The sequence below is a fragment of the Hibiscus syriacus genome, unplaced genomic scaffold (genome assembly GCF_006381635.1).
Source record: "Hibiscus syriacus cultivar Baekdansim isolate YM2019G1 unplaced genomic scaffold, ASM638163v2 tig00110503_pilon, whole genome shotgun sequence".
NCBI classification, from domain to species: Eukaryota; Viridiplantae; Streptophyta; class Magnoliopsida; order Malvales; family Malvaceae; genus Hibiscus; species Hibiscus syriacus.
Genome location: NW_024062764.1, coordinates 5,273,977 through 5,301,479, shown reverse-complemented (window position 1 = coordinate 5,301,479; position 27,503 = coordinate 5,273,977). Strand labels below are relative to the sequence as shown.

The 27,503-nt window shown below is 38.3% G+C and overlaps 2 protein-coding genes across 3 annotated transcripts; one reads left to right on the top strand and one right to left on the bottom strand.

Annotated features, from left to right (window-relative positions):
* The first annotated feature begins 6,453 nt into the window (after positions 1-6,453).
* LOC120129776 lies at positions 6,454-11,101 on the top strand. The gene is made up of 5 exons (XM_039147196.1): positions 6,454-7,071; positions 7,177-8,238; positions 8,356-8,549; positions 8,640-10,595; positions 10,642-11,101. Exons 1-5 carry the CDS (start codon positions 6,454-6,456, stop codon positions 11,099-11,101), a joined length of 4,290 nt encoding a protein of 1,429 aa, XP_039003127.1.
* A 1,825-nt stretch (positions 11,102-12,926) lies between these two features.
* On the bottom strand, positions 12,927-26,047 carry LOC120129816 (protein ARABIDILLO 1-like). 2 transcript variants are annotated; one of them, XM_039147221.1, is made up of 12 exons: positions 24,128-26,047; positions 17,118-17,276; positions 16,946-17,026; positions 16,677-16,808; positions 16,093-16,220; positions 15,767-15,854; positions 15,135-15,229; positions 14,590-14,653; positions 14,316-14,491; positions 13,784-14,008; positions 13,346-13,430; positions 12,927-13,211 (listed from the first exon to the last, which is right to left on the bottom strand). In XM_039147221.1, the coding sequence occupies exons 1-12, from the start codon at positions 25,475-25,477 to the stop codon at positions 13,035-13,037; spliced, it is 2,760 nt and encodes a 919-aa protein (XP_039003152.1). In that variant the 5' UTR covers positions 25,478-26,047; the 3' UTR covers positions 12,927-13,034. The 2 variants fall into 2 exon arrangements, with proteins under 2 accessions (XP_039003152.1, XP_039003153.1); XM_039147222.1 differs by having other exon boundaries at positions 12,929-13,211; positions 13,784-14,005; positions 24,128-26,045.
* Between the last annotated feature and the right edge of the window lie 1,456 nt (positions 26,048-27,503).

The window sequence follows — 27,503 nt, the reverse complement described above, 5'->3', positions numbered from 1 at the left end:
AGACGATTTATGTTATTAGTCACTTCTTTCCTAAAAATGATAATAATGACTTAATTAAAATATGAGTTAATTTCATCCCATGTCCCCAAACTATAAAACTCATTTTAAATTAGTTCTTAAATTTTTTATTATTCTAATATCATCCTCAAGTTATGACTCGTTTTAAATTAATCCTAAACATTTTGAATACTCTAATTTCATCACTAAACTATGACCCTATTTCTAAATTAGTCGCCAAACTTTTGAATATTTCAATTCCATACCAAAATTCATCCAAATATATAATTAGTTTCGACCATAGTTTAACGTAAATTTTGTTTTTTTCAAACATTTATTAATATAACTTGCCCCGAGAATTTTATTAATAAGGGATGCCATTATTATATACGTATAGTTTGGGATGAAATTAGAATGTTTAAAAAGTTTGAGGACCAATTTCACCCAAATATGCAATTAGTTTCAACTATAATTTAACCTAAATTTGTTTTTCTTTCAAACATATAATAATATAACTTGGCCTAATAATTTAATTAACAAGGAATGTAATTAGTATACACATATAGTATAGGATGAAATTGGAATGTTAAAAAATTTTGGGGACTAGTTTAAAATAAATGACATAGTTTAGGGATGAATTTGAACATTAAAAGTTTAGGGACCGATTTAAAATGAGAGTCATACTTTGAGGACATGTGATGCATTTAACTCATTTTTAACTCAAATAAAATCTTGCTCATCTTGATCAAATAGTGAACTCATTTTCGTTAACTCGCACAAAATACACATTACACATAGTCACAAAGATGTGCATTCTTTGAAGCAATAAATAAACATACATGACGGTCTAATTTTTATTTTCAAGTTCATGATATTTGTACATGTCAAATCTAGCTGACATGACGATAAAAAGAGTCATCAAAATGGAATCTAGTTCAAAAATAAAGAATGGGTAAATTCCATCAAGTTCAGGCAAGCAACCATCTGTGCTGCCAAATCAGCAAAATCTCCGAAGACATATATGAAACATAATTATTTCTAATGCTAAACCAGATCATTTACCTTCGTCTTTCATTGGAATTGTTAGACATCTAGGATTTGCAGCAAAGAAAGGAAATAAACTTGGAGAAGAAATGCATATTGTTTTCTCCTCAATTAGCACCTTGCTTACACTTACATTTATAGCTCTCTAATTAACAAACTCTAACAGCTTAACAACCCTGAAACTAATTCCTAACAGGCTTCATGTGATGGTTAACCAAATCCATCACCATCTCTTAGCATATATGCATAACACACACGAGTATACTGCATGATATACAAGCATATCTCAACATTCTCTCCACTTCTTTTTTATTCTCTTCTTTAACAAGAAAGAACCCTCAACTTCCCACAAAATTGCTCAAATACAAGTTTAGTCAGTGGCTTGGTCAGCCCATCTGCGACTTGGAATTCAGCAGGAACGTGGCTAACCCGAAGTGCATCGGCTGCAATCTTCTCACGAATAAAGTGAACATCGAGTTCAACATGCTTGGACCGAGCATGAAAACCGGGTTCACACTCAAAGCCACAACACTTGTGTTGTCGCACCAGATAAAATGTGCTTCTTGTAGCGATAATCCAATATCACACAACAACGCAGAAAGCCAGGTCACCTCCGTTGTCGACTCAACAACACTTCGATACGCCACCTACATTGTTGACCGAGAAATAATTTTCTGCTTTTTTGAAATCCACGCAACCAAACAATCACCGAGAAACACGCAGTAACGAGTCATGGACCTACGATCAATGGCATCACCTGCCCAATCAACATCCGAGAATGCTTTAATACATAACCGAGCATCACCCTTTGTAAGCATCAAGCCATGATCAAGTGAGCCTGCCAGATAGCGTAGAATACGTTTAACAGCTGCAAAGTGATTCATTCGGGGAGACTGTATGAATTGAGCAGCTTTATTAACTTCAAACATGATGTCAAGCCGTGTATGGCAGACATACAGAAGAGCACCCACAATACTTCTATACTCTCGAGCATTTTTCATTAGTTCACTTTGCTGATCAGTACTCTTTGTCGCAACTATTGGAGTACAGACGGGCGTAACTTGATTCATGCTTGTTTTCTTGAGCAAGTCACATATATAAGCACGTTGATTTAACAGCAGGCCATCACCAACCTTCTTAACTTCTATTCCTAAGAAATAGGATACTTCACCAAGATCTTTAAGCGAGAACCGAGAGCTGAGTAAATGAATAACATGATCAACAATAGAAGATGAAGTTCCAGTGATGATGATATCATCGAAATATACCAAAGCATATGTACTGCAATCATCTTGAATTTGAACAAACAAAGACACATCTGCCTTTGATTCTACAAACCCGAGCTCCAAAAAACATGCTTTAAGCTTATCATTCCAGTTGCGTTGAGCCTATCGAAGGCCATAGAGAGCTTTCTTTAATTTACACACCAGTGGAGTACCATCTTCAGCACAACGCTCAAACTCGGGTGGCTGGTGCATGTATACTGCCTCGCTCAAGTCACCATTCAAGAAAGCATTATTGACATCGACTTGTCTCAAGACCCAGCCTCTCGCAACAGCCATGGCTAGAAGGACATAGACAGTCGAAAACTTTACTACTGGACTGAACGTGTTTATAAAATCAAATCCAGGAACTTGAGTGAACCCTTTTGCCACCAACTGCTCTTTGTACCTGTGTACAGAGCCATATGGATTTTGTTTAATCTTGAAGAGACACTTACACCCTACGACACTCCTATCAGCAGGTATAGGAACAAGGCTCCACGTACCATTCTAAATGAGTGCCGAATATTCAGCATGCACCGTATCTGACCAAGGAGCAGACTAAAGAGCTTCCTCAACATTTTTTGGAACAATGTCATCAAAGAATGTGGTGTACACTTTTGGTCTAAAAACTCCACATTTACTCCTAGTTAGCATAGGATGAGCATTGCCAGTCACTGGCTCTGGACTGACATCCGGTGGTGGTTGTGCTTCTATGATCGTTTCAATAGCATCAGTCTCCTCAGATGCTGCGACATTGTCATTGTATTCACCAGGCCATATAGGACTGTGCTCAGGAGAATTTGCAGGCGAGTCAGCAAGCTCTGGCTATCGAGCAGTTGCAACATTCAATTTAATAGTATCAATTACTATATCAAGAGTTTTGCTCAGCTGCGGATGAACTTGCGATTGCTCAGCTGGACTAATATGAGCAAACGAAAAACACCACTCGTCAAACTTCACATACCATGACACTATTACTCGTTTGTCAGGCGTGAGACATAAGAAGCATTTGTGCTGAGGACTCGTACCCAAAAACGTATATAGTTGAGACCTGAAATCAAGTTTTTGCTTGTTAAATGGTCGTAGGTGAGGGAAGCACCTACACCGAAACACCTTAAGCGAGTCATAGTCAGGTTGCTTGTTGAACATACACTCGAAGGGTGATTTTCCAGCTATTAATTTTGAGGGAAACCTGTTAATTAGATGAACATCCATAACCACAGCATAGGACCAGAAGCTTGTAGGCATGGATGCTTGAGCTAGCAGAACTAGGGCCATCTCAATCACATGACGGTGTTTGCGCTCCATAACACCGTTCTACTCGGACGTATTTGGGCAGGTAACTCGATGAGATATACCAGCTTCAGTAAGAACACGAGATAATCGACGGTATTCACCGCCCCAGTCGTTTTGAACAGCCAAGACCTTAGCCTCAAACTGTGTTGCTACAAGCTGCTGAAACAATTGAAAAGCCTGTGTGGCTTGAGACTTGTCCTTAAGCAAGTATAGCCACGTGTACCGAGTGCAGGCATCAATGAAGCTAGCATAATACTTAAACTCGTTTGAAACAACAGGCGATGGCCCCCATAATTCAGTAAACACGAGCTGGAACGGAGATTCATACAACGTGGTTGAATCCGAGAATGGGAGTTTATGACTCTTTCCCATGAAACAAGCAGTGCAACTTTCATTACTTTGTTCAATGTTTATATCAATAGATTTGCATATTCGCTCAAGAATACCATGAGCAGGGTGCCCAAGACGCCTATGCCACAAGTTATACAAAGAACTCGAAGCAACAGTTTTATTAGCTACAAAACAAGTACTTCTAGTAAGACTATCATCAACTTGGAACAGGTACAAGCCATTCTTCTCTTGTCCCTGCAATAGAACCTCGCCAGTGGCTTCATCATGTACACAGCATCATGAAGCATGAAACTCAAAGTACACCTCATTATCCTTAGTAAGCTTAGAAACCTAGAGAAGACTTTTAGTAATCTTGGGTACATGAAGAAGATCATTTAAAACTAAAGCTCGAGAAGTAGAGGACAACATTGATTTACCAACGGCCTGAATTGGAAGTAAACCACCATTACCAATCATTAATTTACCTGGTCTGGAAAATTCCTTCTGGTTAACAACCTTTGTCGAGTTAGCAGTAGCATGATGCGTGGCCCAGCACCCAGTGATCCCTCGTGCTTGCAGTGATACGGCTTTATGGTTGAGACGAATAACATACATGTGCTTCAGCCTTAGTCTTTATACAGCAGACACAATCGTCTTCATCAAGATGAGACGATTCCAGCCTTGAACAGTTCACAGATCCCGACACACCACGGCTTGGAGAACGTTCAGTTGGTTGACCAGTGAACGACTGATCGAACCTATACCAACAGTCAATAACAAGGTGACCATTTTTGTCGCATAACTGACATTGAACCCGTGGTCGACCACGGCCTCGTCCTCTAGTTTGGCCACTAGCATTGGTTCCAGATCGTCCAGACGATCGATCATGAAATGTGTGACTAGTGTTCTTCGAGGTGGAACCAGACTGAGCAAAATGAGCACTCATCGACAGAAACTCCTCTTGAGAATCAAATCCAGCGAGCTGCGTTTCTGCATCAATCAACATTGAGCAGATCTGATGAAGAGACAGGGCCTATTTCATAGTGGTTATAAACGATATATAAGGTTGATACTCACGGGGAAGCCCTTTAAGAATGCTTGCAACATGCTCGGCCTGAGGGATTGCACTATCACAAGAGTCTAACGCATCACATACCTCTTTGATGTGAGTGAGATACGATCGCATGCTATCACTCTCTTTCTTGAGTGATTGAAGTTTATAGTGAAGACTGATAACCGCTGTGGTTGAGCGATTTGCAAAGAATTGCAGGACCTTGCTCCAAACCGTCGCCGCCGTCTCCGCTCCAACAAACTGGGACAGTAAATACGGACTGATCGTAGAAAGAAGCCAAGAAGCTAGTACACTGTCTTGTGCAACAAACTTCTCATACAGATCATTTGCCACTGCATTGCCATTTTCATCTTCGATTGTTGCAGGAGAAGATCGCATGGCTCCGGTCAGTAACCGCTCTAGACGATGACTGCGAACTGTTAACAAAATCTATTGCTTCCATAGCAGGAAGTTGGCTTCATCAAGGATGATGTTAGCCTTCTTGTTTGTGAAGATTTCGCCAGCAGAAGCTTCCATGAGCAAGAGATGAGCATAGCGTGAATAAGAACCTCAAGGACGTCCGGCGAATGATACCATGTTAGACAGCTAGGATTTACAGCAAAGAAAGAAAATAAACTTGGAGAAGAAATGCATATTGTTTTCACCTCAATTAGCACCTTGCTTACACTTACATTTATAGCTCTCTAATTAACAAACTCTAATAGTCTAACAACCCTGAAACTAATTCCTAACAGACTTCACGTGATGGTTAACCAAATCCATCACCATCTCTTAGCATACATGCATAACACACACGAGTATACTGCATGACATACAAACATATCTCAACAGGCATCAATAAATTTACTGTAAACTTTCGGCACATCCCAGGCAACAGTTTTCTAAAATATTAAAATTAAAAAGCATAAAAAATACAGCTAAGATAAAAAAAAGAAGAAGAAGAGAAGGAACAAAGAACAAACAAATATTACTTCTTTTAGATGATGTCGTTTATTTCTAAATATTAAAAAGTTCATTATTCTGTCAGTTACTAGGAAGAAAGCAAGAAGTTGAAGGACACTCACAAGATCCTTCTCATATAGCCCGAAGTAAGGTCTTTACCTCGGGCATTACATTTTCTTCTTCTTGGCATAGAGGCAGTACTATATTTACCATCACAGAAATGGTACCCTAAAGGCACCCAGAAAATGTATACTGTAAAAGGAAACATAAAAAAGGGTATATATCAAGTTGCATTAAAAAAATAAAAATATACCTATATACCTGCCATCCCTACTCAAAAAATAGTTTTTCATTTTCTTGTAAAAAGAAAAATCCTTATACGAAAATTTCTTCTCTCTTGGTGCATGTTAGCTAGTCTAACAACGAGAGAAGACGAAGCTTATCTCTTCTGTTCTATTGATCTTCTCTTCTTTTTTTGCCAACATTCTTTGGGGGTTTTATCGGGCTATGTCTGGCGATACTGCTACGAACTGGCGTGATCTTTTTATGACGGGAATTGATCAGGAATTAGAATTTTTTCCACCAGCGGTGATTGAGGGCGCTTGTGTGGTCAAGCCGCCGAAAGATGTGTTTGAGGAGGGAATTTTGGAGTGGAAATTTGCTCTTGCTGGGCAGTTTATTGGTTCGGCTCCAGCCTTTGGTTACATTCAGAGAGTTGTCTCGATGCTATGGGGGAAGGCTTCTTCGATTAAGGTGAGTCTTGCTGGGCAAAACCTATATGTTTTTTCATTTGCTAGTTCGGTTGCTAGGGACTGGGTTTTAGATAGCGGTCCATGGCATGTACAACATAAAACGATCTTTCTTAGAAAGTGGGAACCTAATTTGAAAGAGCTCCAGTTTGATTTGAGTCGTATACCGATTTGGATCCACCTTTACAATGTTCCTCTAGAGCTTTTTTCAAGGAGGGGACTTAGCTACATTACTAGCGCCGTTGGAAGGCCACTCCATATGGACTCTGTCACTGCTACTCGAGAGAAGCTTGAATATGCTCGAGTATGTATTGAAATCACTGTTGGATCTCCAATTCAGGACCACATCGATGTTGTTTTGGCTGATAAATCAGTGGCAAGAATAAGAGTCTCAATTCTTTGGATTCCTAGCTCTTGCACTGATTGTAGACGTTTTGGTCACTCTATAAAGCTTTGCCCTCGGGGGAAAAGAACTGAGTAGGTTTGGAGGGCCAAGGGGCCTGTTCAAGATGCTAAACAGAATGTTTTTCCTGTCAGTGGTGGGATTTTAGATACCACTACTAATACAACATCAGAGGGGATTAGTCCTGGCAAGGATAATGATCATGCAGTTAATCATGTTGGACTTAATGGATCTCTTGTTGAGAGTAACGTTGTTGCCAAATCAGTGCTGGATGTAGATTGTACTGTCACTTTAGATCTGGTCAAACAGTTTGAAAGTGATGCTGATGTCAGTACAGTGCTTGAGGGGGGTATGGATTGCATTGTCTCGACCAAACAGGCTGGTCACCTTAATAATCCTCTTGTTAAAAGAGGTAGAGGAAGACCTGCTAAGGAGGGTAAGATTACTGGTGGAGCTTCAAAGAATAAATTTGGCATTCTTAATTCTTTGGATCCTGACAATGTACTGGAAATTTCTGCTGTTGATTCTGGTAAAAAGCAGAGAGGTGCTTCTATGGGAGTTGCTAAACTTGTTCATGAACTAAAAATGAAAAAGAAAGAGCATGTGGATAAAGTAAAGAAACTTGAGGAAAGAGGGTCCTTATTCCTCCACCCCTGCTCCATGTTAATCTGTTTTTGGAACACTAGGGGTTTTAATAGTCCCCTCAAGAAAGGAAAGGTTCTGAACTGGGCTGTCAAGAATCAGATTAGTAACATTTGCCTACTGGAAACTAGAGTGAATGAGAATAAATCCTTAGCTATTTTGTCAAGTAAGTTTAATGACTGGAAGTATTGTTACAATTATGGTTTTGCTGATAATGGTCGTATTTGGGTTCTTTGGCAAAGTATTGTTGTATGTTCCATTATTTCTACTTTTGATCAAAGCATCATAATTAAAAGTTGTTTTAGGGGTATATACTTCTTCTTTACTGCTGTATATGGCTTGAACGATGGCTCTTCTCGTAAGCGCCTTTGGACCCAACTTTGCTCCATGGATGCCTTTGTGAATAATAAATCTTGGCTAATTGGTGGTGACTTTAATGTCATCCTCAATGCTGAGGAAAGTTCTGCTCAAATCAAATCTGGAACCTTAGTCGACATGGTTGATTTTCAGAGCTGTGTTTAGGACTTGGGGCTTATAGATCATCCTTACACAAGTCCATTGTTTACTTGGACTAACAAACAACATGACACTCACTTAGCTCGCAAACTGGATCAGGTTCTTGTTAATCCAGCTTGGTCCGTAGCTTTTCCTGCCTCTGATGTTGAGTTTCAGGCACCGGGTGATTCTGATCACTGCCCAGCACTTGTTTGGCTTCACAAAGAAGTTCCTGCTGCCAAGCCCAAACCGTTCAAATTTTTTAATTTCTGGGCTATGCATCCTGATTTCATGTCCTTAGTCAATGACTCCTGGCAAGTCCCAGTCCCGTCTAATCAGTCTCTTCACTTAAAACTTAAGAGGCTGAAAATTCATCTTAAATAGCTTAACATGAATAATTACAGTGAAATATATGGGCAAGTAAGAGAGAAAAGGGAAAAATTAAAGATTCTCCAGCTTGCTAACCTCGATATGATAACTGCTGGAAGTAACATTAATGCTGAGTTGGTAGTCGAGAAGGAGTTGAAGATCCTTGAGCAGGCTGAGCTACTGTTCTACAAACAAAAAGCAAAGTTTAATTGGATTAGGGAGGGGGACCAGGGTACTCAATTTTTCCACTCCATAGTTGCCACTATAAGGAAATCCAATACAATTAGAGTTCTCTACAATCCAAGTGGTGACTGGCTTGACACTTTTGAAGAAATGTCTAATGAAGTGACTAGATTCTTTGTAAACCAACTTAGTGTGGCTGACCCCGAGGTTAAGGCCACTACTGCTAGCACTATTAAGGATCTTCTTGGCCTCTCCTTGTCAAGTGAAGCTGCAAATAGTCTTTGCAGGGCTGTTTCTGAGTCTGAGATCAAAGAGGCCTTATGGAGACAAGGGAATAACAAGTCACCTAGCCCAGATGGCTATAATGCATTCTTTTACAAAAAGACTTGGTCTATTATTGGCGAGGATTTCTTGGCAGCAGTTAGGTACTGCTTCGATCACTCTTTTATGCTCTATTCATTTAACGTTGCTGATGTGGTACTTGTCCCTAAGATTCCTAATCCTAGCTTAGTGAAGGACTTCAGGCCCATATCTTGTTGTACGGTTGTTTATAAAACTGTTACAAAAATCCTAGTAAACCGTCTCTCATCTGTTTTCCCTGATATGATCGCTTTGAACCAAACTGCATTTGTGAAGGGTAGAAGCATAGTTGAAAACACCCTACTTGTTCAAGAAATTGTTAGGGGTTACTCTAGAAGTAAGATATCCCCTAGATGTGCTCTTAAGATAGACCTCCAAAAGGATTTTAATTCCTTAAGCTGGGAGTTCATTGATGTGATCCTGCATGCCATGGGGCTACTTGAGAAGTTCATAGGTTGGGCATGGGCCTGTTTTGCATATCCTAGATACTCCATTGTTTTCAATGGTAGTCTTGTAGGATATTTTAAAGGAGCAAGAGGAGTGCGGCAGGGTGACCCCCTATTACCCTACATTTTTATCCTAGTAATGAATGTCTTGTCTAATCTCCTTAATATGGATGCTACGAAGGGTATTTTTAGCTTTCATCCTAAGTGCAAGAGGATTGGGCTCACTCATCTCTGTTTTGCGGATGATCTCCTCATTTTTTGTAAGGGTAAAATTAGCTCTGTCATGGGAGTGCAAGCTGTGTTAGACCATTTCTATTCCATGTCAGGGCTGAAGCTGAATGCCAGTAAGTGTGAGATATTCACTGCTGGTATCCCTGATGAGCATATCAGTACCATCAAAGAGAGCACGGGTTTCAAATTGGGTAGTCTCCCAGTGAGAAACCTGGGTGTCCCATTAGTAACCAGGAAATTGGCTGTGAAAGATTGCCAAAGCCTCATCGATAAAATTAGAGCAAAGCTTAGCTCGTGGGCCAGCAAGCAACTCAGCTTCGCTGGTAGGTTGCAGCTTTTTCGTTCTGTTCTGCTCAGTATCTCAAGCTACTGGAGCAGGCATCTTATTCTTCCTCAAGCAATTATTAGGAAGGTTGAGCAGTTGTGCTCTCGATTTTTCTGGAAAGGGTCTGATGTTCCTGCCAAAGGTGCACGAGTGAGCTGGAAAACCATCTGCTTGCCAAAATCAGAAGGTGGACTAGGGATTCACGACGTAGGAGGTTGGAACAAATCATGTTCTGTTCAGCTAATTAGAAAGCTTCTCGCTAATGATGACTCTCTTTGGGTGGCGTGGATGCACTCTTACGTTATTAGAAACTCTGACTTCTGGCAGATGGAAGTCCCTAAAAATGCTAGCTGGAGCTTCAAGTACCTGCTGAAAATTAGGCCTGAGGTTGCTTTCATCCTTGTGAGTCAAGGTCCCTTGGCACCACCTGGTCTGGTTCTCGGGACGTATTCCTAAGCATAGTATTATTGTCTGGATGGCCATATTAAACAGACTTCCTACTCGAGTGAGAGTCCAACGTATGGGCTTGGCCATAGAAACTGATAAATGTTTACTGTGTGGTGAGGAGGCAGAGACGAGAGACCATATTTTCTTTGATTGCCAATTTGCTAAAGAGCTTTGGGAATCAATTCTTGAGCTGTGCTGCATTTCTCGTGGAGCTTGCAGCTGGGTTAGTGAACTGGCTTGGGCCTCCCTTCTATTCAAGGGTAAGTCCCTCATTGTGGGGATTCTTAAGCTCGCCTGGTCTGGGCACATTTATGGTATATGGAAAGGGAGGAATGACAGATTGTTTGGGAATAGAGCAAGATCGAAGGAGGAAGTGCTAGGTGACATCAAAGAGGTCATCCGTATCCGGCTGGTGGGTAAAACTTTCAACCGGTCTGATCTTTCTAATATCGCCCTGTGTACTAACTGGGGCATTACTTTATTCTTATTGTTCTGCTATAGTTAGCTGGTTGTTCTTTGTGTTTTTTCCCTTGGTCTTTTGTGATGTCTATCGACTTTGTTTACTGTAGCAGAGTTCTCTGCTTCTTGGGTAATGAAATTGATTTATCCAAAAAAAAAGTTGGCGTAGCATAGAGACCCAAAAGTGCACAGCCTCGACTCTGAAACAATAATTGGACTAGGAGTTAATTGATTTTCACTAAAAAATAGTGCAAGTTTCCACAGCCTCACACTTCTGGAATGAACGAAACTGAAGCATTGACAAAATATCCATTTGTATTCCCTCATTTATTGAGGCTTGACAAATGATTAACTCGCTTCATTGACACCCAAACACTTGCTAATGTAGAATAAGCCAATTTTGAAAAGGAATAATGCTCAAATAAGGCATGGGTTCTAGTATCATGAGTGTTGCTTCAGTAATTTTGAAAAGGTTAATAAAACATCAAATATATCCTTAAAACAATGATTTTATATTTAATTTATCCCTCCACCACCATCACAGGTTCCTTCCTACCTTTCCCACCTCATCAGCCCCAAACCCAAACACATCTTCTCGACTTAGTCCTCTCCCACTCCGACAACAACAAATTACAACTCCTTGATAATTTATTGCACTAACCCCTCCCAACCCTTTAATAAATTGGTCCCTTACCATAATACTTTCTTCTAGATTTAAATCACTCCATGTAATTTTTTTTGCAAAAATATTTTTTCTTCATCGTCGTACATGAATTTTTGTCACAGTGAACTCTTAATATTTGGAGAACCCATTTTTATCCGATGATGAATTTAATCAAAATTTCGGTAAAAATATTTTTCTTACCTTAAATCGATGTGATTATCTATTAAAAAATTTATGAAATCAAATGGATTGGAAAGGAAATGTTTTTAAAGTTTTAGGGTTCGTGAAAAGAGGAAACTCTTTTCATATTTTGAGGATGATTGATTTTATGTTTTATTTTTTTAATTAATATACTCAAATATAAGTTATATCAATTAATAATAAAATCCTTGTTTGACATAATGGTTAAGCTAACATTTTTACAATTATTAAGTCTAGGAAATCAATCAAATAATAACACATGACATTATTTGATTGATCGTCATGATGTTCTATCACCTCATCATTTATTAATATGAAGAGATATTATATCAATATTTCAATCCACTTGTTTCTATCTCTCAAATATATAATAGTGAAAAACATAATTTTACGCTAATAACGTTAGATGAGTAAAAATATACAACTGAGATTATTTCTTTATTTTTTTCTAATGAATATCTTTTCATTTCTTGTTATTAACTTCAACCGTCTAATTTTATTCATCCAACAATCTTAAATTAGTGCAAAACTTTTTAATTTATATTGTGTAAGTAGATCATACTCACTCCCTCCCTCCCTCAAAACTTTTTAATTTTACATTATATAACTAGATCACACTCCCTCCCTCCATAGCCCTTTAAGGATGACATTGAAATGTTCAAAAGTTTAAGGACTAAATTAGAATGAGTATCATAGTTTGAGGATAAAATGAGAATATCCAACATTTAAGGACTAATTTTTAATGAATATCATATCTCGGGAACATATAATACAATTAACTCGGTATAATTTATTAAAAAATATAATTAATACTAGAATTTTTCAAAGGAATAGAGAAAATGAAGCTGCCATCAACTCACCAAGTGAACCAATACAGACACAACATGGAGCTTCACAGTTTTGAGTCCTCAAAAAGACCTGCTCATATATATATATATATCGTTGCAATGAATACAGACACAGAAATGATGAACCAATACAGTCTTTGTTCTGATAGTTCTTACGTTCAAAAGGTTACAGGCAAAGAGAGAGAGAGACGGAGAGACCTTAGAGATGTAATTTATAAACTAATGAAACTCTTGAGTTGCCTAATAAATTAAGTTGGTTCCTGAATTTAGATGGATGTCTCTACTTGGTGATGCTCCAAGTTTCTAAGTACAATTCTCGCAAAGATTTTAGCCTCGATAGGGGATGTCGCTGCTGCGGCTGCTGCTCGCAGAACCCTTGCCACTCCACCACCCTGCATAAGGCTAGCATGGTGCACGGCGTGTCGACCACCAGGAATGGTGAACTGCAAATATCTCAACGAGATTATAAAGATGGAACATGTGAATATCCCTTAGCAATATGTATAGTAATTCAGAAAGAGGTTCTCCAAACAGGATTTTCGTAACTATTGGAACCCGGAAGAGATTGGTATTCTACCTGGAGTAGAGCAAATGCTGCACATGCCTTGAGTATTGAAGAAGAGTTTCGAAGCATCGAGACGAATCTTCCAATTTCAGCCCCGCTACGGAATATAAAAGTCATGTTAATTCCGAGGGACTGACTTAGAGTCACTCCCCACACACAATACATGCATGAGTGCAAAAGAATGCACAGGCACGATAGGAACACGTAGAACAAAGGAAGACGGATACCATATTGGAGACTATCTTTGAAAAGCTTTATGAAAACCATAAAGTATTTCCTTTCATTAATTTACAATTGCATTTCTTCATCGACATCTACGGTGGTCATTTTCGTTATTAACAGCATGTCATTTTCTTTGCGCAACTTAAATGTTGAAGTTGAGACGATGATCATTTTAAAACCGCAAATGAAATCGGAATACAATGAGGGAAAAGGATGAGGGAAGGGAACCTGCATCTTAGATGCCCCGCTTCTTGAATACGAGCCTTTTCAGTTACTTGTGCCAAGGCTGCCGGAGCTGATGAAGCAGCAGCTGTAGCGAATGCTTGTGGATTGTAGAATGTACGGATAAAAGTTTCGATATGCTTCAAAGCCATTCTTCGGGCCCCATCCAAGCTCACACTCTTCGAAGTGCTTTCTGATGATGAACTCATTGATGCAAACTCATCAATTCTGCTAAAAACATCATACGAAGCAAATTAGCATCAAAATGCTTAATCCATAGTTTTACCAACTCACTCAATTTAGAGGCTGCTTTCATAAGGATAGAGACTATATACATTCCACTTTTCAGTCACCGGTAAAAATTATCTCTAACCAGAGATCTCATTATGATAAGCCATTGCTAAAACGTCATAAACCAACTAAACTATAGAATAATGATAGACTGAACTTAGTACAACAAGGTTCTGTGAAAAGATGTAGTCATGTAGATGTATAAAATAGATGAGGGTGTATCGAGTGATAAGGCTAGAATATTTACCTCCCATCAAACATGTATGCCAGCGCCAATGCAGCCATGAAGCGTGCCATTTTGGATAATGATGAAGAACAAAGATGAACAAGTGCAGGAACCCCACCTTCTTCCACTATCCGAAGAGCATTGCCATGGTTAAAAGCAAGGTTCCAAAGAGCCCCTGCGGCAGTTTCATGAACATCCTGAAAGCAAAAGCGTAAGTTAAATTCAATTGAGATGCTACCTGGCAGAAAAGTTATATCATACCCTAACTGCAAGGGCTGGTTTATGAAATGCTTACTTCAGCTTCAGAGCGAGCAAGTGCAATCAGGGGCGCAACACCTCCTTCTCGTCCAATAGCAATGCTAACAAAGACCAAAACGATAAATAGCATGAATATTCTGCTTATTATAGTTACAATGAATGATCAATTGAGAGTATTTTTCTAGGAAAAATCATGAACAAGAATAAAAATTTGGTTGCCCTAAATTATTTTATCCAGAATAACAATGATTAGCACAAAAATGCATGTTGACTACATCATAACAGAAACATGCAAATTGCTAAAAGTTTAGGGCTGTATCGTATCACCCCAATTTGGCAAGGCGAAGCATTGGATGATAGCAAAGAATGTTAACAAATACGTACAATGGAAAAGCACAATAAGGCAGCATGAATAAGAGTTGTTTTGCTCCCATTGTTTTAAGCCTTGTATTCCATATGCATAAAAACTCGATGAGGCCATAAGTTTTAAAAATTATCACATAATGTTTTAAGCCCGGGGTTTTATCACTAACTCTTGAATAGGTTTCCATGTTCACATACAAGAGAAAATAATTGCATTACCTGTTGACTTCTGACACTGACAATCCCCAAAGAGCACCAGCTGCCCTCTCTTGAAGACCTGGGGAAGCATTTGAACAGGACTGGGCAAGAGTAACCTACATAAAATAAAATATATAAATAAATAACTTTTGTGATGTAGTGAACTCTTTGCCAACAAAAAGTTATCTTCACATGATCTCTTCCAAAGAATTATTGTGAAGCCAATAGCACAATTCAACTAATCTTAAACGTTACTCAATTTCCAAAGCACTTCATTATAGTGGCCAATATTTCAGGATTCAGAATTTCGCATCACGGAGCCACACGGGAAGGGAAAAAGCAAATGAAACACCCAAAGCTAGTATCTACAGGAATCCATGGAATACAAGTAAGCCTCAGATGACCGAGACACATCCTATCTATATCTAAACATATTATGGTAGATCTGCATTTTAATGCTAAAAACACACTAAATGATTTAAAAGTCTACAAAAATCAATATGTCCAAGCAAAAATTATTTAACACGCATATATTTGGGAGGTCTTTTAGTAGACATCAATAGTTATCCCCTTTTGCTGCACATAACGTTAACCAAGGGTACCCCTTCTTAGAGAGAGACAACAATAGAGGCTGAAAAAGATAAATGTCATACCAAGGCCTCAACACCACCAGCAGCCGCAATTGCTTCTCGATTTCTGTCATCAAATGACAAATTCCACAATGCACCGGCAGCTTCTTGCCTGTTTCAATCAGTAGAAATCATCATAAATGTTAGACAAACCCAACATAATTTTGTGCATAGAGAAAAAGAAGTTGTATTCTATGAGTTACTGGATATATTATTATGGGACAAACAGGAAAATGAAGAGAGTTAAAACAAGTACTGTAGGATCAGCAAATGAACATTGAACCTATTTACATGAAAAAGCATATAATAGGTGGTACCAAGAGCTAGCTTAAACACATGATTCTATTTACCTGACACCTTCATGAGGAGAACGTGTAAGTTGAACTAGTGTTTCAAGAGCACCAGCCTCATGTCCTACAGCAGCATTGTTACTGTTGCTATCACCATGAGAAGCCAAATTTGCCAAGGCACGAACAGCCTAGCATATTCGGACATGACATTAAAACTCGCAACAAACATGTTGTATATGGTGACATGAGTAATTATTGGGGGGAGGGGGGATTCCAACACAATCTAAAGGCAAGCAAGTTAACATTTGAAGCCATCAAAACTGTATTTACAATTTCTCTTAATTCCATGCCTACAAGAATGCATAGCATACTTAAGCATTTGCACATGACAGCAAACTTGGCATTAAAAGAATGCAGGACGTTGATAAGGGTACTCAGACAAAGGAAAAAATTTAGAACAATGTGAAAAAAATCATAGACTGCATTATCAGTTTGCTTAGTTGTTGTGACTGGGTATAATAAAATGATTAGATAATCGAAAAAACCCATGCTAACCATTTCAAGTTAAAAACAATTTGAAGGAACTGTAGTGATTATATCATGCACAGTTGAAGGTTCCCACTTATTTGTGAAAGTAATGGCACCTGTTCTTGCACTCCTTCAAACTTGCAATTACGGGCAAGCATCACCAGTGCATGCACGCCACCTGCAACTGCAACTTCTATGCTACATTTATCATCAGCTGCCAAATTTGCCAAGGCGCCAGCAGCACGTTCCTAAAAAGGCACAAAGGAAATCAAGATCTAACAAATGAATTCTAGCGTGACAACTACTTCAATCATGAGAGAGCTAGATGTTACATGACATTTAAAACAGTCAACAAGTAAAATACAGCGCATGAAGAGAAGCATACAAGAACTCCATCACCGCCAGAGGACCATTTAAATATAAGGTCAACCAAAGCTTTGACACAACCAGCCTCAGCAATTGCAGCCTAATATGTTTTAAAAGAAAATGAGATTAGAAATACAAACAGAAAGCTTATGTACCCAGGTATGAGAAAAAAACACTGAACGGTACAAAACCTTGTGCTCTTCCCCTACAGAAAGGTTCCATAGCCCTCCAGCTGCCTCCTCAGCAACCAGCTTGTTCATGGACCTCGCCAACCCAGCGAGGATATTAATTCCTCCTTCTTCAGCTACAGCTTTAGCAACATTGGCATTGACAGACAAGTTCGCTAGAGCCTATACCATTAAAAAGTCCAAATCAGGTCAAATCTCATATTTTTTTTATAGTAATAGGAGGCCTTATAAAAAACCTCCCTCATAGTTAGCTCTTGCGAAGAGGTAACTAGCGGAAGGAGGAAAAGAGTATCTCAATTTATAGATAAACCATAATTACATAAGAGTACACCTTACAAAATACCCGAAATTAAACACAAAACATTACAACAATAAGACTGCACACATTCAACCAATGCCCTCAGCTAACTTATCTGCCTCCCAATTACAACTCCTAGGAATCAATCTAACAATTATCTCCCTAGCAGAAACTAATTCTCCAATTTCCCTAACCAAGGAACTGAAAAACACAGGGGCAGAAAACGGCTTCATAATCCAGTCCACTGTAGTTTTACAATCACTCTCTATTATAAGTCTTCCCTACAAAGCCCAGTCAGAAGAAAGGAAGAAATCAATTCCTTTTTTAATAGCTTTCAACTCAACCTAAGTAGTAGGACTTGGCCCAACAGCAATAGAGAAAGTTGCTAAAGTATAACATTCTGAATCTTTCAAAATTCCTCCAATTCCCCCTGCAACCCATCACCTCGTACCGCTCCATCGACATTGAATTTAAAAAAATCAGGTGGAGGTGGAAGCCAACAATTAACCTTTGTGTTAGAAGATTTAGTATGAATCATGTCTGCAAACGAGGGATCCCCTACCAGTAAATCAACCTGAATACGAACCTGAGGGAATTTTGCTAAATACCATTTAGCCAGCCTAAATCTGGCAATGAAGGACAGAGAAGAACTGTCAAACTTCAAGTTTTCAAAAACTACCAAATTTCTAGCCTTCCATAATGACTGGAAAACAACTCCCGGGATAAACTTCCAAATAAAAGAATTTTGCCTTAGTGACGACCAAGAACAAAATAGGGAAGTGGGGTCTTGTGGCAAAACAGTAGAAATATCCCATAACCTTAGGAATGTATTCCACATCTCACCTGCGATAGAACATGACATCTTCCAATGGAACACCTCTTTCCTTCAACTCAACTCTAACAGCCAATTTGTTCTGAGAAATCTGCCATAGAAATGTTTCAACTCTAGGAGGAGCCAATCCAGACCATACCCACTTATTCCACTCGAAATTTCCTTCATTGCTGCTCGATAGCGTCAATCTACACGACTTGACCGAGAACAAACCATCACCCTTCCCCGACCAAGCAAGAAAGTCATCCACTGTATCAGACAACACTATATTATCAATCAAAGACATTAAAGCAATCCACCGAATTCTCAGTCGCATAAATTCCTTCTTAACTGGATATTCCAAACCCATCCATTATTTTCAAAACCACCAAACTCATCCACTTTTACCCATTTATTAGTAGACAAAGCAAAAATCCTGGGGAATAGTGTTTTTAAGGTCGAATTATTAACCCAAACATCAGTCCAGAATGCTATCGACCTACCATTCCCCACCTGAATCTTCGAATTAGTTCTCAAACAGTCTCCTATCTCGTCCCTTTTCACATAATTGTTCAGAATACCTCTCCATGTCCATGAATCTTGTGGAGAAACAACCTTGCTTATTGAAAGAGACAAGTTGCTAATATTATTTTTGCAGCAAACCAACTTTTTCCACTGACTGTCTTTTTCATTAGCGAATTTCCAAACCCATTTCCCAAGCATGACTCTATTAATCAAACTCAGATCCAATATTCCCAAGCCACCCTCTTCATATATTTGACACACCGTTTTCCAATTTACCCAATGTATACGTTTCTTTGTTGGTCCTTCTCCCCAAAGAAATTTGGCCATCAGTGAATTCAACTTCTGACTTACCTTGAATGGAATTTTGAAAATAAAGAGGAAAAACATGTGGAAGGAGGATAACACCGACTTCACCAACACCAGTCTTTCAGTCATGGACAATGAAGATGCTTTCCATCTTGCTAATCTTTTGTTAAACTTCTGGAATACCGGCTCCCACAGAAACTCTGAATTCTTCATTGCACCAAGCGGAAGACCAAGATATGTCATTGGAAAAGGCCCAACCCCACAGCCTACTTCAGTGGCCCATTCTTTTAAAATATCATCTTCCATATTAATACCATACAAAGTGCTCTTAGAAAAATTTAGATGAAGCCCTGACATTATACTGAAAACCCTCAACACTCTCTTAATATTTAGGATATGAGTAGGAGAATCTCTGCAGAATAATATAAGATCATCTGCAAACTGTAGATGAGTCAAAAGGAAAGGATTATTAGACCTACCAATACTGAACCCCTCAAAAAGACCAAGATCAACAGCCTTAATCAACATTAAATTTAGTAGTTCCCCAACTATGTTAAATAAAAAGGGGACAAACTGCAGCCTTGTCTCAACCCTTTATCAATCTAAAATTCCTCTGTTGGAGAGTCATTCACTAGAACCGAGATTGAGGCTGAAGAAATACATATTCAATCCATGAAATCCACTTTTCACCAAAACCCATGACATTCAATAATCTCAAAAGAATTGGCCATTCCACCGAATCATATGCTCTACGAAAATCCACTTTGAACACGACTCTTTTCCTACCTTGTTTCCTCCAAAAGTCTATGGCTTCATTTGCCAAAAGTGCACAGTCAAGCAATTATCTACACGAAATAAAGGCAAACTACGAAGGGCTTATTATGCCTTTGATAACTTAAACAAGTATTTTGGATAACACCTTGGAAATTATTTTGTATAAGTTGCCTACAAGACTTATAGGCCTGAAGTCTTCAATACCCTCTGAATTTAGTTTCTTCGGGATTGACGTTATAAAAGAATGATTTACCCATGCTCCCATTTTTTTCCACTGTGAAAATCTTGAACAAATTTCATAATATGTACCTTCAATATAGGCCATAATTTTTTTAAAAAACCCATCGTATAACCATCTGGGCCAGGTGCTTTGGCACTGTCGGAATGAAAAATTGCTTCCCACTTCCTGTTCTGAAAATTCGACCTCTAGACTAGTCTTTTGCTCATCTGTCAATTTAGCGAAATTCAAATTAATTTCCTCCACCTCCAGTGTTGCTTTTGCATTATAATTGTCCTTGAAATATTCCAAGATACCTGCTCTAATCTGAATCGGATCTGCAACTTCTTCACCAGCCACATTCAGTGCCGAAATGGCATTTGTTCTGTTTCTATTAAGGGCACATAAGTGAAAGAACCTGGTATTTCTATCCCCATCCTTTATCCACTTCAGTCTTGACTTCTGTAGCCATATACTTTCCTCCTTCCTATATAATTTCCACAATTCATTTCTCGACAGTAACAGTAGATTCCAATCTTGTGTAGTGATACCCCCACCTTGTAACTTCAATTCCAGATCACTTATCTTGCCTTCCAATTCTGAAATAAGTTCAGAAATCCCCATTCGGCTCATGTTTGGACATTTTTTGATCACCTGTTTGGTTCCTTGAAGTAAACTAAACAATCCCCTTCGCCCATTATCCTTCTTCAATTTAGTCAGAGAATTCTCAACCAACCCAACAAACCCATCTTCCTCTAACAAGTAGTTGAATAATCGAAAAGGCTTAGGTCCCCAGTTTTTGTATTCTTCTTCTAACAACACTGGGTTATGATCGCATAGGGATTTGGGTAAAATTTTTTGGGTCACTTTTGGAAAGAAATTAAGGAAGCTACCACTTATTAGGAGTCGATCTAGCCTTACCCAAGTGGGAGAATCTCTATTATTGCACCAAGTAAACCTACCTCCTACTAAAGGAAGATCCATAAGATTTAAACTTTGGACAAAGGATCTAAATAAATCCATTGAATGCCAATTTTGTCCCATTCCAATTTTCTCCTCTTGATCCAGATACGTATTGAAATCCCCCCCTATGCAGACTGGTAAATCTAAACTTTGCACAAAACACATCAACTCTCTGAAAAACTGCTCTTTATTAGCCTCTACAGAAGGTCCATACACATTTATTATAACACAGTCAAAGTTTACGACCTTGAACTTCCCTGATAGTGCAATGAACCTGTTGTGTTTATGTTCACTGTTGACCTCAAAAAAATTCTCGTTCCACAAACACATTAAGCCACCTGCAAACCCATCAGTTGGCTGAAAGCTACTTTCAGCAAATTTCCCCCTAATTTCCTCCAAAGTCCAGTTTGGCAATTATTCAATTTGGTTTCCTGTAGAAGCAGAATGGCCGGTTTGTTTCTACTTACTAATGTCGCGACTGCTCGGGTTTTTTCTCTTTTCCCAAGACCCCTAACATTCCATGAAATAATTTTAATCTGTGACATTTAAATTGATTGGCAGAAAACCCATAATCAACCAGACCAACAATCAAGATCCCCTTGTAGACCCCTTCAGCTCCATATTCATGATCTCCTCTTCCAGTAAATATTACCCCCTTTAAAAGTAATCCCCACCATATCACAAACCTCCCTAGTTGCAGCAGCTTCATACATTGCTTTAACAGAAGGGTGTGAAAACTCTGAGGTTGCCCTTTCTTGTTCCAAATAACCCCCGACCACACTTCTATACACCCTTCTATAAACTCTATTGTATAAACTAATAGATACTTCACCCTCCGAGCACACACTACCTGAACGATATGGAGCAATCCTTAACTTCATGTGAATATTTAAACTTCTTGAGCCAGAAGGAAACTGAACCGAATTTTTAGAAGTCAACTTATTTCCCTTTGTTTTACTCTTCGTGTCCATAATGACCACTGAGCTGAATCCTTCTTTATTCATATTGTTTGTATCTCTCTCACTTGAACTTGAGAAGCACTCGCTTTAAGGTTCAACTGATTATCATCTTCAACCATATTCGTCTTCTGTGAACCAACCCTTTCTTCGTCTGTAGCGTTCTCCCTCTCTAGAACTTTAGGAATCTGTGTAGTGAAAACATGATCTCCATCACGACTTCTCGGCCCAACAGAATGTTCTTTATCTGCTTCAACAATCTGTTCAATTTGAATCACTTCTTTCTGCTTCCCTGTATTATCTTTCAAACAGCTAGCATCACCCTCATCAGGAACTTCCAAAGGAATAACTGAAATGTTATTGGGCTGGGGTATAAATCTTCCAGTATTATTTTCCTCTCCAATCCACTTTAGATTATATGCAGGCCCACTAGGTATGATTTTCTTAATTGGAGAAAAAACAACCCCATTGTCAACTGATTGTGCTTTGTCATCGGTGTAATTTATTTCCCTCAATCCAAGACCCACGTGATTCTTAATCTAATTTGTCTTTTTTTCAAAGAAAACTAACAGCCCACAATTAGAATTTTCAGCAATTGACTTACTCGATGGGACTTGTCCCCCATTTAATACATTTTCACAACTATTCTGAACATTATTCAGCCAAGAGATGACTTTCAGCCTGGACTCCTCTGATATCTCATGGTTTACAACTTTTGCCAGAATAGGATGATGGCTATCCCCCTCCACAAACAAGGCATAATCACTGTTCCTTTTTTTTTTTTGAAAATTTCTCATCCTTCTTCATTAACATTTCTTCTGGGTTTTTATTGACTGAACCCAGCGAAATTTTCACTTTGAACGATCTGCCATAGGAACCTATTGTGACTGTATCTGGGACATCAAAAGGACTCTTTACCCTGAGCAAAACCTTTGCCGATGAAAGATCCGATCTTCTCTTTGATTCCTCATAGAAAAAAATAAATTTTCCCCACCTCCCCGTAAGTTTTTTAATGAATTCCTCATTCCAGCACAATAAAGGCATTCCATACATCTCTACTTGGAAAAGGGCCAACGGAACTCCTTCATCATTCAGCACAAGAGCTAACCAATCGAAGCATAATAACAACTCTTCTTTCTTGTTCATCCATACATATGAAAACTCATCAACCGTATTGAATGTAATGATGCAAGCATTCCATACATAACCCCATTTCGAAATCTATACTCCCACTCCCTCATGTTCCAAAGCTTCCTTTATCGTATCCTGCTCAAAGGAAGGCTTCATTATCCCTGTTAGTGATCGCTTAACCCACTCAGAATTGTCCAATGGTATATGCATCTCCCATACATTTCTCACACCAATTGCATTATGCTTTGAACCCTCCAAGTTTTCCCCTGAAACAGGTTCTTTTCTCATATTATGATCAGTATTCAAAACGTCATTATACGATCTGCCATCCCTAATGCTTCTCACCGACTCATCATTCCTCCCGATTTTTGAAGTTTCATGTTTTCCTGAGTTATTCTCCAACATCCTCTTCCCGTCAGCAACTTCCCTCCTCTTAGCCTTTTGATACTTTGCAATCCCTATTGAGACTCTTCTCCCATCAATCCACTTTCCATTAACATATTGGATTGCCTTCTTTTTACTTTCTTCACCCGCAAATTGGACAAATGCAAACGTTGAAGACAACTAATTTGGTTTCTCTAAAAAAACGTGGGATGTAAATTCTCAGAATCTGACCATAGGGACTAAAATAATCCCTTAACACACCTCTTGAAACCTTCTTACTAAGATTATCAATGAACACAGTCCATTCCTCATCGGAGGTGTAGGACTTTTTCAAATTTTCTCCAACTCTCTCTCTACCTATCACACTCATTCTCTCTCAAACAAACAATGAGATTGTCCCCTTGAGTGAGGATCTGAACAGGTCAAATCTCATATAATAAACTAGTAGGTAGTAATATATGTATTTAAGATAATACATGGAAAATGATAACGCAAACAAAAGTCTTGTGAATAGAAAATTCTTCACCTAAATGGAAATCATCAAACCATCTTATGGTCACTAGAATAAACAATTCAGGTAAAAGAAAGAAATATGATGATAGTTGCATTGTGATGAGAAACTATTATTTTTTGAAATAGGATAACAACCTTTGTAGCCTCTGATTGAAGTCCTTCCCGCCAAGATTTGGCTAGGTTCAGAAGAAGTCGGATGCCACCATCTTGCATGACTGCTTCAGCCCTTCCACGATCTATGCTTGCATTTTCATCATCAATAACAACAAACGTTGCTAGTCCTGTGGCCGCCCTTTCTTGAACATCCTCTTGTGAGCTATGCATTAAGCTGAGCAACAATGTTGTCCCTTGCTTAAGCCAGAAATCATCAAGTCCTTGTGGGTTGCACTCAGCAATACGCAAAAGTGAGTGAGATAAGATCCACTCAAGCCAGGTCATGATCTCATTCAAGTTTTTATCTCTATTCTTTGAGCACCTCCATTCCAAAAACAAATTCCTCCGTTTGATTGAAGTTTCGGCAAATAAAGAAGATAGTTTCTTTAAAATATCTGCAAAAAGGGAAAGCAACACTTTGCCATTGGTTTTGGTGGTGCTAATGCTAGGGTCCTGTTCAAGAACCGTACAATTTAAAGCACACAAAATCTTCAAGCTCTGGGATGAGGATAACAATCTAGATACAACATCTAGACTAATATCAGTTCTAGAAACATCCAACCCAATCAATTTAGGTAGCTTATGCCACAAATGTGAAACCAAATCCCATTTCATATTTGACGCCCCTGCAACAGTGAGAAAACGAACAGATAAAACATTTCCCAATGCAGCCTCGTCAACATTTAGACAATCAAGGAACCCAATATCAACTAGATTTGGACAGTGCTTAGCCAAAGCATTGATTGCATCAGCATAAACATCCTTTACTCCAGACAACCGGAGTTTCTTCAATCTGGGACAGCAAAGAGCTGTTGCTTTTATAGCATCACCAGTGATCCTTTCACAAAAGTCTGGTCCAAGCTGAAGACTTTCCAAAGCCTCATGTCGAGCAACAATTACAGATAGAGTAGCATCGGTTATTTTCCTGCAGTAATCACCGCTTATTTCATGCAGATTCTTAGCTTGAAGATTAATTATTGCATCAGCAGACTCTGCCCCACGAAACCTAAGCTTTCGAAGTTTCACACACCTAGAAGCAAGTGTGGTAGCCGTTGCAGTATCAAATTTATGAGCACGGAGATCCAATGAACTCCATAAACACTGCGAACCACCCAAATCCCTCCATGTCTTACAGGTCGATGACAAGCTTGCCCTATCACGATAATTCAGACACGAAAACAATTGAATCACTGTATCATCAGGCATGTTTGTCCAATCAACGATGTCATTTCTTTCGAGACCTAATTCCTCAACTTCAATCTCAAGATAACTTATCGAAACAGCATCGTCCTTCCCTTTCTTCGCCACCTTGTGACGTAGTCGACGAGTCATGTCTTGATCAATCTAATAAGGACTCCAATTACCGAAATCCTTGGAACCTCGAAACAACAACACCTTACAACCGGTAAGTGCACATGGAACTAAAGTACATACGCCCTTCAAACTCAAATACCCAATTCATATAACAACTAAACAAGCATAAAGAGATCGAAAAAGGCAATGGTCTCCGGCCTCAAAAACCCTAATTAAGACCAGCAATGGAATTGTATGTATGTTCCACAACTCAAAACCAGGTTGATACTTCACAATAATCAAATTGCCCGATTTCACATAACCCAATAAAATCTAGAATGATAAATGCAACAATCGAATTCTCAAACCCGAGAAAGCACAGTGTTTCCGGGTATGAAGGGTAAACCCTTAAATCACGTACCTTTCGAGATTAAATCAATTAAAACTTACCAATTATAATTTTTTATCTGATTGCATTGAAGAAGCTTCAATGAAAGGAAAGAAACAGGGAGAGGGAGAGAGAGTAAGAGAAACCAAACCCTGAAGCTCAAAGCGTGCGTCTAAAACTCTCTTTGGCTAAATCTGCACCTTTATTTTGCACACAAGGAAAACGAGTGGAAATGAGAAAAATTGTATGCAACATTATGGATATAACTAATATGATCAATTTTCATATTGGTGGTTAAATTGAATTAGATCTTATATAAATGTATTTTTAAAGTAATTATATATAATTTTAAGTTTTTTTTTCTCTTTTAATATATATATATATATATATATATATATATATTTAGTTACTATTCTGTTCAAATATTATGATTAACATAGAACGAAGAAGTAAAAGATTATAATAGATCTAGGTTCGGAATTTGTAAACTCTTTTCTCACTTTTAATATTATCAACTTTCGATTTATGCGAACTATGTTAATAAATGTATGGCATCTTCATTTCGGATTGACACTTTTTATTTAAGCTATAGACATGGATTAAGTTGAAAGAAGGAATTTTAGTTTTTATTTGCTTATTCTACATAGATTTCAGGATGACAAAGATCCTATGATTATACAGTTGATTTATGTGGATTACTGGTGTTTTTATTGAGTTCATGTCAGAAAAAGTGGCTCTAAGTGTTAAAAATTTTATTGATCTGTATGATAATGTACCAATTTCATTAGGTTACAAATAAATAATTAAGGTCAGAGTTGAAATAAACTCGAGAATCTCTTTGAAGCAAAGGAAGTAAATACTGTTGGTCAATGATCCATTTTGAGTATAACAAGTTAATGTTTTTCTGTTTTCTTTGCGACAAATTAGACCATGATAAAAGTTACTACTAAATATGATTAATCAATAACAATCAAAATTTGCCAAATTGTTTCAACCAAATAGATTGTTATAGTTATATTAACAAACAGATGATGGTTATGATTGAAGCTGGAGATGGTCAAAGTTTGCTAAACTTCAAGGTCAAAGCAACTGAAGATCCAATGTTTTTCTATGCAGTTCAAGTGGATCAAGAAAATCGAATGACACACTTCTTTTGGAGAGATGGTATTTCAAGGATCGATTATGATTGTTTTGGAGATGTTATGGTTTTCGATGCAACTTATCGTACCAATAGATATTATTTTATATGTGTTCCATTTGTAGGAATTAATCATCATCGACAAACTGTAATGTTTGGGTGTGCATTTTTGTTAGATGAGACTACTTCTTCTTTTGTATGGTTGTTCAAATCTTTTTTTGCAATCTATGGGAAATCAAGCACCAAAGACTATCATGATATATCAGGATCATGCAATCAGCAAAGCTATTGACAAAGTCTTTCCTAATTCATGTCATAGATTATGTTTATGGCTCATTTCTAAGAACGCCCCTTCACATCTCGGTAGTCTCAATTCAAATGTTGAATTCCATGCCTTATTTCATAAATGCATCCAAGGTTGTGAATCAGAATTAGAATTTGAAGAAAATTGGGCAAGAATGATAAATGATCATTACCTTCAAAATCATTCATGGCTATAAGGTATATATGTGTCATGAAAAGTAGAGTACTGGTTTTAG

What these genes read in the sequence shown, in the direction of transcription:
- LOC120129776 (XM_039147196.1), top strand. Translation starts at nt 6,454, where the DNA reads ATGTCTGGCGATACTGCTACGAACTGGCGTGATCTTTTTATGACGGGA. An exon ending in TTTTGGCTGATAAATCAGTG is followed by an intron (nt 7,072 to 7,176) that starts GCAAGAATAAGA and finishes AGAACTGAGTAG; the next exon opens with GTTTGGAGGGCCAAGGGGCC. An exon ending in CTGGAACCTTAGTCGACATG is followed by an intron (nt 8,239 to 8,355) that starts GTTGATTTTCAG and finishes AAACTGGATCAG; the next exon opens with GTTCTTGTTAATCCAGCTTG.
- LOC120129816 (XM_039147221.1), bottom strand. Translation starts at nt 25,477, where the DNA reads ATGACTCGTCGACTACGTCACAAGGTGGCGAAGAAAGGGAAGGACGAT. An exon ending in TTGCTCGCTCTGAAGCTGAA is followed by an intron (nt 14,492 to 14,589) that starts GTAAGCATTTCA and finishes TTTTGCTTTCAG; the next exon opens with GATGTTCATGAAACTGCCGC. An exon ending in GCGGGGCATCTAAGATGCAG is followed by an intron (nt 13,431 to 13,783) that starts GTTCCCTTCCCT and finishes TATATTCCGTAG; the next exon opens with CGGGGCTGAAATTGGAAGAT.